Source organism: Felis catus, chromosome B2 (assembly GCF_018350175.1).
Source record: "Felis catus isolate Fca126 chromosome B2, F.catus_Fca126_mat1.0, whole genome shotgun sequence".
In the NCBI taxonomy this organism is placed as follows: domain Eukaryota; kingdom Metazoa; phylum Chordata; class Mammalia; order Carnivora; family Felidae; genus Felis; species Felis catus.
The window spans coordinates 110101886-110117715 of record NC_058372.1 but is presented as its reverse complement, the minus strand read 5'-3'; the positions used below and the strand labels follow the sequence as shown (position 1 = coordinate 110117715).

General features: G+C 35.7%; 1 protein-coding gene across 10 annotated transcripts in view; it reads right to left on the bottom strand.

The window, feature by feature from the left end:
• Positions 1–15830, bottom strand: part of PKIB (cAMP-dependent protein kinase inhibitor beta) — a 177433-nt gene that overhangs the window by 74746 nt on the left and 86857 nt on the right. For 7 of the 10 annotated variants that reach the window (XM_045057975.1, XM_006931971.5, XM_045057978.1 and 4 more), the window contains one exon: positions 9577–9674. The exons of the other annotated variants lie outside the window; for them this stretch is intronic. Coding sequence is in view for 2 of the 7 variants with exons in the window: in XM_023254309.2 (XP_023110077.1) it covers positions 9577–9674 (98 nt within the window). In the remaining 5 variants the exon portion in view is untranslated. The remainder of the gene's footprint in view (positions 1–9576; positions 9675–15830) is intronic. 10 annotated transcript variants of the gene reach the window in all.

The window sequence follows — 15830 nt, the reverse complement described above, 5'->3', positions numbered from 1 at the left end:
AGCACTTCCCTACCAATGGATTTTTTATTTTTTATGACTATAGTTATAGTTTCTATGCTATTTACAAGACAGTATAATAGACTGATGTTAAATTAATAAAAAATAGGATATGTTCTCAAACATCTGTAAATGAGAATTTTTCAGGCTGAACTTATTTGTAAAACAATCAAATTACCATAATCTTATGAAGAATCTACTCAGGTGAAACTTGATACTTAAAACATGATAAATCTTCACTTTCAGAATGGCATTTAACTTATATAGAGTACATTAGTACTTAAATTTATGTCCAGCAGGTAGTTAATAGGTTTTATTTATCTTATAATTGTATAAAATATCTTGGAAAAACAAAAACAAATTTAAAACAAGTAAAATTTAAAAACTATTTTCAAGCCTTTAACCCAAGGAGCTATATTAGTTTAGAAGTTTAAAATGAAATAATGAATTACTTGTCCTAACTCCATGTACTATAAATTATTTAATTTGGTACCAGTTTACTATGAAGAACACCTGAGATTAAGCCTGCTTAAAGGAAACTGCAGACCTTAGTTGGAACTGAAAACCCTTGGCTAATTGGGGAGTTAGTTCTGTCTCCTCCACAATCTTGGCACACCCAAACCTTGCAGAAACAGACATGTCATGTTCATTAACTCGCCAGCTGTTAACAAGAAAACTATAGGGCAAAGCAAAGCTGACAAGTAACTGGAAAATAAATGACCTCTGATCACCAGTGAAACCTTATTTACCTGGCCACATTCCACTACCTATTGGGACAAAAGGAACAGAGTGCTAATCCAGTGGAAAGAAGCAATAATTAGGGTTACTTGAGCCATCATAGAAAAACATGATGGATTAAAGCCATAGTGTAATCAGCTATTCTAAAGGCAGGATATCAGGCATTTTCCTGATGAAGTGGCCCTAAATCCGTTATCTTCTATCTTTTTTAAACATAACAAACAACCTGATGAAAAGAACAATGGATTGGCAAGCTTTGTCTATTTTACCCCACACAATTGTTTCAGATTTGGGCTGGGTATTTCGAGGCCTTCCATTAACCAGCTGTGTAACCCAGAAAGTCATTTCACCTCTCACAGCATTGTTTTTTGTTGTTTTTATTTTTTTGTTTGTTTTGTTTTTCATTTGCAAGTTAATTCTTCATTGTGATTTGCCTGGGAAAGTCCTAGTTTATTTACATTTTCCTGACTTCCCATCCAGCTTAGTTTTTGTCATTTTCAAAAGGTCTCAGTGTTGACAACATAGTAAGACGTAAGTTAGTATGATGCTTTCTCCTAACTCATCCAGCAATAACATCCTGTCATCCATGAGCCTGATTTAGGAGTAAGGGAGGCCACTAGATATGAATAGCAGATGTCTTATCAAGGAAAATAAAAATTTCACCAGGGAGGACAGAGATAGAATTATATGTAACTACAAAGATGTCAAAAACAGTGTTGTGAAAAGCAGTGTGAAGTTAGTTTTGTAAATTTTAAAAACACAAACCAGGACTAAATATTGACGTGGTTGCATAAATATGTGAGTAAAAGTATAAAATGGATTGGAACAATAGACACTAATACATAGATGCTTCTGAAAGGAGGTTTAATGAATTATAGCTTTTTATTTCTTTAAAAAGAAAGATGAAGCAAATATAAAATAAAATGATAATTCTGAGAGATAGGAGTTGATTTTATTCTTTGTTGATTTTATTCTCTGCCTTGTTTAAATGTCTCAATATAGAAATTACAGAACATGCACTACTGAAACAAAAGAAGGCGGAGCTAATCAAAGCCAGGCCTGGAAAAGTAAACATATAGAAATGGCTTGTTAATTGCAGCTGGTAAGCATAACCTGCAGTCAACCAGTCTGCTGAGCTGGTGTTACAGGCAATCACTAATTGCTTTATTGGTTCCTGTTGGCATAACCTGGCTCTAGTGCAACCACCTGAAGTTCCTCCGGCCTTCTTATGGTTGAATCGAACTATTCAATGGTTGATACCAACTACATGACTGAAACACAGGAACTGATTGCAACACAGGTACTTAGTGACAAACAAAGCCCCAGCGACTTTCAAAGTCATCCAACATGCATAAGCAGGCTCTCTTTGAACAGGTCATAGCACATTGTCCAAGATCCTTTTTGATTTAACTGGCATAGGTTGACAATATAGGTCCCTTAGCATAATTCAAAGAGCTAGAGACTGAGCTAAAAAAGGAATCTTTCTAGCTTCTAAGAAGAGATAAATACTAAGCAAATGCTAACAAAATGGAACTGACCCAATGTGTTTTGTAATGTTGTATGTGCTTATTATTGCTCACTGCAAATTTCAGAAAGATTTTGTTTTTATAAATCCCAGGATAGGGCAAGAGGGACTTTCTACAACAGTGGGAATCATTTTTACTTGCTGGATGGTTTAAGGCAGTCCAAGTGTTCCCAGGATAAGACTCTAGGTCCCCATTATAACACTACCAGTTACCAACTGTCCTATTACAGGCTAAACATTTTTAATTTGTTGACTTATACTCATTTTATTCAATTCTCAGTGCAGTCCTAGGAGACATATGCTATTACTATCCCCATTTCTCTGATGTTGGAATGAGGGCTTGCAGATGGGAAATTTGGCCAAGGTCTAGGAGTTAATTGCAAAGCTGGTGGGCCTGATTTCAAAGCAGCCATAGAGTCTCTCACTGTATTGTCTTCAGGGGAGCCCCTACTGTATCAACGATTTCAATAACAGATCATAGAACTCTTATCCTCAGAGAGAAGTTAACTACCGGGGCGCCTGGGTGGCTCAGTAGGTTAAGTGGCTAACTTCGGCTCAGGTCATGATCTCATGGTCAGTGAGTTCAAGCCCCGCATCAGGCTTTGTGCTGACAGCTCAGAGCCTGGAGCCTGTCTCAGATTCTGTGTCTCCCTCTCTCTGACCCTCCCTTGTTCATGCTCTGCCTCTCTCTGTCTCAAAAATAAATAAACGTTAAAAAAAAATTTTTTTTTAAAAAAAGAAGTTAACTACCAACCCTCCGTCCCCAGGCTCTTACCATCCCATAAATGAATTCCTTGTGCCACATTCTTTCCTAATGGTACCAATCTTCTGAAACCATTTCAATTACCAGAAATAGCTTATTACCATTTCAGGTAGCTATTTCTTTGATTAAATAAAAACAGGTCTTCCTCTGATTCCCATCCACTCAACCTATTCCTTCTTAATCATATAGAACAGATGATATTCCTCACGTAATTGAAGAAAGTTAGCATGTCATCCACAGGACCTCCCCAAACTACTAAATGTCAGCCGCTCCTTATATGGCTCTCTTTAGGGTCTCCTCAGATTCTGGCAGTTCACAAACCCTGGAGAATTGCAAAGTGCCTTCAGCTCTGTATCCTCAGTGCTCACAACAGTGCCTGGCACAGGCTAAACGGGGTAAGTGCTCAATAAATAATTAATGAGAAAATGAGTTTTGCAAACTCTACAAACAATAAAAGACTAGTATTTTGATCACTAACAATTAGTGCTTTCCTCCCCTTTACAGGCGTGTCTGTTTGTTCTGCTCTTTTGTTTGTTGTTTATTTGTTTTGTTGCCCATTTTTCTCTCCAGAACTGACTGCTTCACAAACAGTTTTCTAACAATCTGCAAAGATGACAGTCCGGCTAGCATGAAATCAACAAGATTGATTTCTTTATCTTTAGGGTTGTACTTGTTCAGTTTTGTTACTCTTATTTAACACAAAATGGCTAAGCCTCTCTTTTGCTTTTATTATGGGAAGAGAATATTCTAGGGGTACCTGAGTGGCTCAGGAGGTTAAAGCGTCTGACTTCAGCTCAGGTCATGATCTCACAATTTGTGAGTTCAAGCCCCACACAGTGCTCTCTGCTGTCAGCGCAGAGCCTGCTTCAGATCCTCTGTCACCCTCTCTCTCTGCCCCTCTCCCACTTGTGCTCTCTTTCTGTCTCTCTCAAAATAAATAAACTCTTTAAAAAAAAAAGAAAGAAAACATTCTATACATTCCTTTTGGCTATCTCCAGGCCTTTTTCTGGGGATGGTCAACAATATATACATACTAAGTGTATATCTATGAACAAAAAAATGTATGTTTTAATCAATATTTTTTTAGCAGGGGTATTAGAGCTAGGGACTAAGCTGGATTAATCTTTTTTTTTCTTTTTCTTTCTTTTTTCTTTTAAGATTCAGACATTTCTAGGCATGCATCATGAGCCAGCAGGAGAAATCTGCCAAGGACATAACTTCATAAGTACCTAAAATTTTTTATAGGAAGGACACTGATAATGGCTGTTAGCCAATCCCCAGCACCAAGACCTCTAAGACAAAAAGCCACCTATTAACAGTTATGGCCCATGCATAAGAGAAGGAGAAAACTCTTTAGAGTTGGTAGATAAAAAGAGCTAAAAAAACAAACCTGATCCAAGAGCAATGGTCAAGTTAGAAAGAAGGGGAAAGGTAGATGAATGCAGAACATTGGGCAATTTGACCCTGGAGTCAAAAGGCCACCACAGATGGAGAAGAGGCAGAGGTGGGGGGGGGGGGGTCCACGTCAGTTGAGGGACCACCATGGAAAGGCATGCAGCAGGGGCAGTGACCTCAGGAGGAATAGCAGTGGCCAAGAATCAACACATCGACCAAAGACACTGAGAAGGACTGAATGAGAACAGAAAAAAGATTAGGAGGTTCATGGGTCTGCTGGTTACTCTTTCTCATGAGATATTTGGGGCTCAGAGTTTAGCAACTTTTCTAATAGGGCCCAAGATAGAATATTACTGTTTTGTTAGTGTTAGTGTGAATTGTCATAGTGCAAGCTGATATTACCTGGGATATTTAAAATAAAATCAAACTTTTTTCCTTTATTTCTTTGTCCATTGATGACAATGAATTTTGCTTTCCCACTTGTTCTAGGGCTCCAGCATTGAAGGAGCGAAGCTACTCTAGAGGGAGATGAAGAAAACAACCTTTCTTGTACTATGCTCTACAATAAAACAGGAAATACTTCTCTCCAAATTTGATCATCATGACATTCCTCTGCAATTATCCACTATGACATAATCCAAGACAGGAAACTGAAATGATTTCATTTTTATTAGAGATAACATTTTAACTCATTATACAAATTCAAACATTACTCAATCATATTGTCAATAACTTCTATTGAAATGAAATGCTTTGGAATATGTAAGAATTATAAAACTGTCTACCTGAAATTCCTTACTTTCTTGGATAGTTTAACTCAAATTTCGTTGACCTTTTTAGGTGGAATAATCCTAATTTCTCTGTCACTATTTGGTCATTTCTAGAGTCCAATCTTTATTTTTAGCTAAGACATACTATATATTCACTCTACAAAATGTCTGTAATGCTTTGTGCCTACAGCAGGTGCAATACCAAATGACTACTATGCCAGGATGGGCTCTGCTTTATTAAGCCTTCAGAGAGTGGTGTATTTGGAATATTAGTCAGAACTTGCTGATTTATTAATTCCCAAAAAATCAAGAAAAAATAATTTTCAAATTTTACATCATTAGGCATGCTGCTTGAATCTTTTTTCTCCTTATATGTACAGAAGTTTTAATATGTTCATTTTCAATTCTATAAAGTTTCAATTATGGTTTCTGCCCTTGATGTCATATTAGACAAGATTATAAAAGTATTCACCAATCCATTTTCTTCTAGTTATGTCTCACTATTCTTTCTTCTTTAATTTGATAGATATTTGTATCTTGTGTGAATAGAAGATCCAAATTTACAGGATTTCCTAACATTAACCAATTATTGGAATTGTGTTCATGTAATAGTCAGTATTTTCTCCCCTAACATGAAATGCTGTCTTTATTATACATTACCTTTATGTGCTTAAATTTCTTTGGGGAATTTTCAAGCTGACTTAGTTCCTCTAAGTCTCTGTTTTAGTAAAATTACTATATCATCTTAGTAATGGTAACTTTATAATATTTTTTAATAGTTGGAAATAAAATTCCTTCCTTATTATTCTTTCTCAAAAATGTGCTTTCCCAGGCTGCCCCTTCTTTCACATGAATTTTAATAATCATTTTGCCAACATATTCCTAAAAATCTGTTTTTATTTTGCTTTCATTTTATTTTATTCACTTATTTATTTTTGAGACAGTGTGTGAGCAGGGGAGGGACAGAGAGAGAGGGAGACAGAGAATCTGCAGCAGGCTCCACGTTGTCAGTGTGTGGGGCTTGAAGTCAGGAACTGTGAGCTCATGACCAGAGCAGAAGTAGGACACTCAATGGACTGAGCCATTCAGACACCCCAAAATCTCTGTGTTTTTAAGTGGAATTGCATTGACTTTATAAATTTTGGGGGGGGGGAGCCAACACCATTACAACATTTGCTATTCTCATCCAGGAATACAGTATAAATCTCCATTACGGCTAATCTTATTTTGTGTTTCTCAATAAAATATTATTGTCTTCATTTAAGCCTTACACATTTAAGCCTTAATTTCTTACACAGTTTACTCATAGATATACAATATTTTATTGCTATTATAAATGAGATTTCCTCATCACGTTTTAGCTGTTATTAAAAAGTCAATGGATTTATTCACATTTATCTTTTGTATGGCAAGTTAACAGTTTCTTTTTTTTTTTTTTAATTTTTTTTTTCAATGTTTATTTATTTTTGGGACAGAGAGAGACAGAGCATGAACGGGGCAGGGGCAGAGAGAGAGGGAGACACAGAATCGGAAACAGGCTCCAGGCTCTGAGCCATCAGCCCAGAGCCTGACGCGGGGCTCGAACTCACAGACCGCGAGATCATGACCTGGCTGAAGTCGGACGCTTAACCGACTGCGCCACCCAGGCGCCCCAAGTTAACAGTTTCTTATTCTAATAGTTCTTCAGTTAATTTTCTGGTGTTTTTCATAAAAAATATAATCATTTTTAAGTGAAAAAGATGTCACCTCTTTTCTAATAATTAAAACCTTTGAGAATCAGCATACCATATAATTTGACACTAAAGACACATGAGTTAAACTGCTTGAGTTCTAATCACTAATTAGCTGTGTGACCTTGGCCAAGTTACTTAGTTTCTCTGGGCCTCAGCTTCTTGATTTATAAAATGAAGATGATAATAGTTCGTATCCTAGGATTGTGGTGAAAATTAAATGAGTTAATATTTGTAAAGTATTTAGAACAGTTTCTAGCATATATAATTAAAGTTTTAAAAATGTTAGTCTTTTAAAAAATTTGTTGTATTGGCTAGAATTTATAGAATGATGTTAATTATAAATGATGAAATTGAGCACCCAGTAAGCCTCTAACATTTTGTTTTCTTGAAATTGCTTTTTCAGTTTAATAATATCTCCCTATTCCTAAGTTACTCTGTTGTATATATGTGTTTTTTCTTAAGAGAAACAGAGTTGCATTTTAACAAATGTTATTTGGAATTCTATTAAGAAATAAGAAGTAGGAGTTTTATTCTTTAGTCTATTACTATAAAATTATTTTAATAAATTTCCCAATATTGAACCACTTGTACATTCCTAGAATAAGCATCATTTATTGTATTATTCTATTTTGTTGATTCCTACATTCCTATGTCCAGTATTTCAATGAATTTCTGTGATTCTTTTTTGTCTTACTTTTACTAGTGGGGGTGGGGGGATTTAGTGTTATGCTTTTTTTTATTAAATGAATCAGAAAAGTGTTCATCTCTTTTGTAGAGTTCATAGAATATGAGATAAAGTGTTTGGGAAAAATGTGTATTTTCAACCACCGATCATAAAAATACCTGATGAAAACAAGATACTTTACTCATCTAAACAGAATATTTTAGCTCCTGCCAAATCTTGCTATCCAAGCTGGTCAAGAGCATAGGCTTAAGCATCAGACAAAATTAGGCTCAAATCCTAACTTCACCACCCACTGGCTAAATGTGTGCACTTGGCAAGGTGCATTTTTATCACAGAGAAAACAATTCTTTCCTTACCTTCTTCACATGGAGTTTTTGTGAGGATTACAGAAGATGATCTTTATAAATCACTATATACTCCACCCACAATAAAGACTCAATAAATTATTTTGTTAGTCTTAATTTTCCTTAAATACAAAATTAATGTTTACAATTTGACTTGCTATTTTTTCTTAGTATGGAGATTTTGTTTATTTATAGGGAAAGATAAGTGCTTTTGATAAAACTATTGGTATGAAATTGTTTCATAATAAAAGGTATATTTCAATTAAGACGTGTTACTCTCTGCAGTCATAAATTTAAAAGTTGACATGAAAGTAAAAATGCTCCAATAACACATGAAAATGAACGTATTGCCACTGTCTCCATGAAACTACTGTGGGTCATTAAAAAAAGTTGTACTGGTTTTGAGAAAACCAGGCAACGAGCCTAAACCAAATTTGATGTCTTCCACTCTTTCCTGTTCCCTTGGAGCTTTTTGTTCTCATGGGAATCTGAGAGTGGGAGGAGAATGTTACAACCTTCACACAGGCTGACGCTTACTCCATGTTTTCTGATCTGCCATCTGAAGTGCAAGGGTGGGGGCAAGCCTCTCTCTTTGGCTGGGAGAACACAGCACTAAAACAGTGAAGTGGCCTCAAATATAAGTGCTACCAATGTAATAGAATTTTCGTGAAATATTAAGATTACAACATGAATGTAGCCTCATTTTTAAAGGACACAATAGGTGAATAAAAGCATATACAGATATAAATATATGTGATATATATTCTATATATACATATGAGTATATACAGAGATCTGTATATATTCATATTCACCTACACAAATGGGTATCATGTATATATATATATGTATATACATATATAATTATTATCATATATACGTTATTTGTAAATATGAAATACATGGTATATATGGATATATAGACACATATCACCAGCACAAAGAAATCTGTTTCTCAAAAAAGAGTATTTCACATTTTGTCCACCAATCAGTATTATCAAGAAATATTTACTTGGGGGCACCTGGGTGGCTCAGTCAGTTAAGCATCTGGCTCTTGGCTCAGCTCAGGTCATGATCTCACAGTTAGTGAGTTCGAGCCCTGTGTCAGGCTCTGCCTTTCTCTCTTTCTCCCTCTACCCCTCCTGCACACTCTCTCTCTCAAAATAAATAAATAAACTTAAAAAAAAAGAAATATTTGCTTGTATTTACTATGGTCTCTGAGGAGATTAGAATTGACCTGATAGACCTAGTGAGTTTCTCTTCTGTTTTAAAGACTATAAATTTTAAACATTATTTTGGTAAGCTGACTTCCTCTGCTAAGAACAACTTAAACAAGCACAACTAAGAATGTAAATATCAAGCTAGGCTCAGCCTCTGTACTAATCACTGGTCTCCGGCAAACACAAGATGAAAATGTCAATCTCGAATTCTCAGCATGCGTTATTTGCTATTAATCTGACATTAACAATAGATTCTACCAAGCTTCGATTAAACTGTATTGACTTTTTTTTCTAAAATAAAGACTACCACTGCACCTTTTCTTTGCTGTCCTCTGGCTTTATAGCAACAAAGATATTTTTAGGGACATCCTCAATAGCAGGATCAATGGATCAAAAGTGTACCTACTTCTATCTTTTCTGCCCTGTGTGGCCTCAATAACTTGATGGTTTCCAGCTTCCCCCAGATTTCTCTTGATCAAGTGCCTTTCAGTATACCCGTGACCCCTGAAGGAAACAAAGGGGGAAAAAGATTTATTAAGATTAACATCTCTCATTCCTTGTCTATTTTGGAAAAGAACACATGGTTCCTTCGGCAATAACATTGTCTAACTTAACAACAAAATGCTGCACAATTTTAAAACAACATTCATTGTTATTTTTCCATTCCTCATCTTGATTTTTTTTAATACTCTTCTGATTTATAGCAGGAACAGGATAAATTTCCTTGAGTAAGCAGCTCAATACTCCCTTATAAATGAGGAGTGTGTTTCTTATTATTATTTGGTTCACTGTTCAAACTCATCAGTTGTGTTCTGAGCAATCTTTCTTCGGTTTTGCTTCTAAGACTGTGTAACATGAGCAGTCACACACATTCTTAATGAATAGTGAAATCACCTATATAGCAAGATATATACTTTCTTCAGCTCTCCAAATTTCCAATGAAAATAGATTCACTAGATGAGTGACAACCTTTCTCAAATGTGTGATTTTAAAAGCACCAAATCCCTGCAGCAATCCATATTTGAATTCCAACGCCAAGAAGCAAAGACATTGTTTTTCCCATAATATTTGGAATTATGGAAGATAAAATGAACCCAGTAAAATTTAGTCTACACCTAATGCCTCCATATCAAGAAGTAGCTTGAAAATTTGCTGTGAATAGGCATCTGATCCACTTGCTAGGTTTTCCTACTCACACTCTTTTAAGTATTTACATATCAAAAGCCCCTATTTTAAAACTAATTGTACAGAAAACAAATTGGTTATTTTCACTTCTACATATATTCCTGACAGAGGTGGCTGAACCCAGGTCCCCTTTCACTGGGGCCATCTACATATTTGAGCATGTGGTAAATGTTTAGTTGTCCTAGATGAGAGCACCATGTTTCATGTTAGGGAGATTACCTGTTCCTTTCTCTACAAAGTGTGGGGCCAGTATTGTCAATATTCCTATGTTTATATGTGCTGTCTAACTTTACGAGGGTTATTCAGAGCAGGAAAGAGTCCAGAGCTGTCTGCTGTTTTCTTCTCACCCCTCTTCCCCATAAACCACCAAACTCTATTTCAGGCTCAGAATGTTCCTCAGCTCACTCTTCCAATTCCATTACCATATGCCCACATCTTCCTCCACCCCATCAGTTCTTTCAGATGTTACAACATCGCTCAGTAGGCTCCCTGGTTCGACGCAAGCCTTTTCCAGTCCATATTCCACACACCATTCATGTTGGGACACTAACTGAACTTTTAATTTGTATAAAACCCAAGAATTATACATAGCGGAAATGTTTAACCATTATTCTCAAATGAAGTATCTTGTCCCCCAAATGCCAACAGCATTATGCTAGCCATCTTTTAAGGTAGTTTTCAAATAATTTCATTACTCTTCTTTTTCCTTTGCTTCTCATATTTCCTCATAGCTTACAAGTAATCCAGCGCAAGAAAGTCCAAGGGCATCGTAATAAAGGGCAGAAACAGTGATCTTAGTTCTAGTTCCAGTTCATCCAGTTCATCCATTTATCACCTGTTGACTTTGAGGAGTCATCTCCTTTCTTGTTAGGTAAATGGCAGAGCTTTGTTTATCAAATGGGGATGGAAATATTTATCTTGCTTATCTCTATAGGCTGTTCTGGGAATCAAGGGTGATCACATACAATAAAATACCAAATACGCAATACTATTATTACCCTCCCCGAAGAACTGCAACAATAAAAAATGTGCTTCTTGTGTGTTAACTCTAGATTCAGATTGGGATCCTAGAAAAGGTAGCTGTGATCACACTTTTAAGTCTTGCAGCTTCCTTCTGGGACTATGATGCTCTAAAGGGTTTTGTTTGGGCTTCCAAAGTGGGGGAAAATACCAAAGGAATCACACTCTAACATATTTGGATTTCTAAGACATGCTGAATCTAAAGAGGAAAGAAAAGGAAAAGGGGCTCAAAACCGTGACAAATTTTAATTGGCTAAAACTACCATAACTGAAATAATCCAACTGTCATTTATGGCACAAATGTTAGTGCAGTCTCCTAAAAACTCAGATAATTACTCCATACATTACTGGACACTTTCAGATACGAAATATGTGCCTATTCTCTATCATTCTGTTGTAGGTTTTAACTGGAGAATGTGGAATGTGTATAACAGGATGACTTTGTTTTGCTTCTAAAGAGAAAATACAAAATATCAACCCAAATATCATTTCATATATAAACAGCATCGTAGCCTCAGTTCAAGGAAGTGTATATTTTAGACTTAAAAAAAGGATGGGGGGATATATTTGAACTCATGCATCTAAACAAACTAAAGAAAGTGTAGAAATTAAGTAAAGCAAGAGAAGGGCAGAGTGATAGGAATAAAGACCACAGCTATATTTTCTTAAAATTGGGTGAAATGAATGTTAATCAGAGTTCACAAAGTCTGAATTCTCCTTTGAGTTGCATAGATACAACCAAGTAAATAAAATAACTCTCAGTGAAGTATAATTGTATTTGAAATTATTGTCACATATTAAGAAGGATCTGGAAGTTTGTTTGTTTATTCATTTAGATGCTCAAAATCAATACTTACTGAGTACCTTCCATACATGAGACTTTGCACAAGATGTGATAAGATGTACTGGTTTGAACCTGTTGGCCATATTGGGCTAGAAACAAATGCCAAAAGAATTGCACCAACAGCCCACATAGAAACCACCCTGCTCCTCTGCCTACAATGTACATCATCTTTTGCTCTCAATTAGCAGTATCTAGGCCATCCTTAAGGGATCCCAACTCAAATGCTGCTTCCCTTGTAAAGCTCTTTGGAATTGCTCCAGTTTGAGACTAATCATAATCCCTGCCACTAAATCACTTTGTTCATAACTCTCCGATGCACTAATCATGGCAGCTATGCCTTACAGCTCTGTGTGTAACAATCTTCCTTAGCAGCCTGTGAACATCTTGAACGGCAATGTTTTATTCATCCATCCATGGGACTTAGCACGACATACTGTAAGTACTCAGGTAGTGATTACTGAATAGAAAGTTCATACATCTTTACTTGCAGGAGCAAAAGATGTATCATAACTTTAAAACCAAGATTTGCAAATGTTTTATGTTCACTTTTGCTCTATGCGTTTCTTTAAAAAATGAATTTATGCCATGAATTTATACTTTGGTGGAAATATGGAAAACTCATGTATTCATGTATAAAAGTCTTCACAGTAAAATTAGCATTATTCTATTCAAATTCTTCTATTTGTTCTTGTTTCTCTCTCGTTAACTCAACCTATTCTCTCCTATTTTTCCTACTATATATGCTTGATTTCTATAACAGTTTTTAAACCAACTAGCCAAATCCTTGACAACTACTATATTTTCAAAAGTTTTGGTAGCTATTGCACATACATAAAATTGTAAATAACCTGTTTCATTCATTCAGTCAGTCAGTCAGTCAGAAAACAGTGTTGTCTACCACAAGGTAGACACCACGGAGGAAACACAGACCGTTTCAGGAGACAGAAGGTTACAGCTAGAGTAGTTGATAAGAAATACATACAAATGACCAAAATCAAAATTCAACCTAAATGTCACATTTCTACTTTATCTGAAATTATTAATTAAACAATTTTTGAATGAAATCTTAGTAGCTGAAAAATGAATTAAGAGGAACTGATGAAAATGACAAAGAATCAGATATATTCATGTTTCCCATGCAGTTAATACAAATAGTTAAACAGCCAGCTGTCTTCTTAGATTCAAGTCAATATCATAAACATGTGTAATAGGCAAAGTAAAAACAAGTTTTCTAATTAAAAATGTAATGCCAGCATTGTATAACTGCCTTTATTATAGGAATTTGGCAAACTTGACCAACTTTGTCCTAAAAATATTGACAAACTTTGCTCCCATAATTCCACTGTGAAATTCCCTTGACCTGTCAGGTCCTCTGGATAATTCTCTTTTTACTTTGCTGTCGGTGTTGCTGCTGCTGCTGGGACAGAAATGAGACAAAGAGGTTTTAACATTTAATAAACACGTGTTCTGTGTCATGAGCCTTGCTATACACTTAGCATTTTCCTCCATTTAATCATCACAATTAATCTACTACATAGCAGACTTTTTTCAAAGCTTAGAGATGGTGAGATACCCTCCTAAGGTCACATACCTAATACGTCACAGAGACAGAATTCAAATTCAGATCTGACTCTAAAGCCTGTGATTAATCCACTATGCATCATGATGCCTCACAATATTCTTGGGACTACTGACCTAGCTTCTATATATAACTTTTTCCCTATATTATTTTTCTTTTATGACTAAACAATAGTTATTGTTTTGCTTCAAAGCTCTAGGAAATACCAATTTTTTGGAAGATTGATTCAAAAATAATTCACTTATTCATTTCCTCTCATTTTTCTTTTAACCACTTCCCATTCCTGCATATCTCATACCAAAGAGAAACAACTTTAATGCTAACTGCTTGTGAATTTATTTTTCATGTTCACAGAATTTGGGTGGATGGAAAGAAGCATAATTTAAAAAGCCCCCTGCTATAGAGTATAGGCCCAAAGAATAAAATAAAATAGGCAAAGTTAGTTTGCACTGTCTTGCATTATATCATTAAAACCCAAAACAAGTCTGTTGTGAATACTGACTGGGTTGTCCTCATGAAATAATATGGTACTTAAAGAATTCTGTAATGACTGAGAGCACAGATTCTAAAGACATACTTTCTGATTATAAATCTGTACTGTGTACATTTGATCTCGTTACTTAATCTTTCTGGGCAGGCCTAGATTTCCCCAAATGTAAAATATCCTTAATAATAGCACCTATCACATACAGTTGTTGCGAGGGTTAAATGACACATGTACTTAATTGAAGTCATATAGAAAAATTCCCAGTACATACTGTGCTTAATGTTTTAGATGTATTAATATTCTTTTTTTAATTAAAAAAAATTTTTTATGTTTACTTATTTTTGAGAAAGAGAGAAACAGAGACAGAGGGAGACAGTATAAGCAGGAGAGGGGCAGAGAGAGGGAGACACAGAATCTGAAGCAGGCTCCAGGCTCTGAGCTGTCAGCACAGAGCCCGATGCAGGGCTCAAACCCATGGACTGTGAGATCATGACCTGAGCTGAAGTCAGACGCTTGACAGACTCAGCCACTCAGGTGCCTCTAGATTTATTAATATTCTTATATAACAAAAATAAGTAGAATGCTCCTACCAATGATGCATATGATAAAAACAGCAAAATGATCATGATCACTCTTAAGCGGTAAGCAGCTATAAATAAGGCATCTTAGAAAAACATTTAAATTTTCTATTACTATTGATATATATATCCAAGTAGTCCTCTAAACTGAATGGCTTAGACATATTAGCGAGTGGGCATGCATGGGTGTAAAACAAAAATCTGTGTGACATCTTTGAGAGGAATTTTTAAGCTTTTCAGTTTTTTTTTGTTTTTGTAAAGAATATAGTTCCCTCAAGGAATATAGACCCTAACGCAACAGAGAAGCTTTCCCTCTGTACTCACAGCAGCAGGCAAACAGTTAAAGCCCAAGGCCAGAAATACTAGATGAAAACAAAGTGGGAGGAAAGGAAATCAGGTTCCTATCACTTCTCTCTTGCGGGTCAGTGTTAATTATTTCTCAAATCTGACGGCTGCACGTTCCTCTGCTTCACACTTTAGCCTCTGATGCAACTATGTGTTATTCCAAGATATGGAAAGAGCTCAATTTTGGCCTTTAAAACATGCACCTGGATCTTCAGGAGAAGCCATTGCTCAATACAGGCAACTTTCAATCCTAAAAGCAAAATTCAGCCTTCTTACAAAAGCTGATTAGTCTTGACATGTTATCAACTCTCCTGAGGAGCCATTTACGGACTGTGTCAAATATTAAAAATAAAATAAGATGTGGGCCTGGTTAAATTATCTTCTGATTTGACCAAACCAGAATTAACTTGCTGATTTTTCTCAAATGTACATACTTGTTTTGGCTAAATAAAGTTAATAGGGAAAGTTACATAGTCCATGAGGCATAAAGAAAAAATTACTTTCCATTACCCAGAAACCTTACCTTGCAAACTAAGCCTGAAGGAGAAAGAAACTGGAATGAACGTAGTTGAATGAGAATTTTAGCTGCGACAGCTACCTGACTTGCTCCCAGTTCATGTTT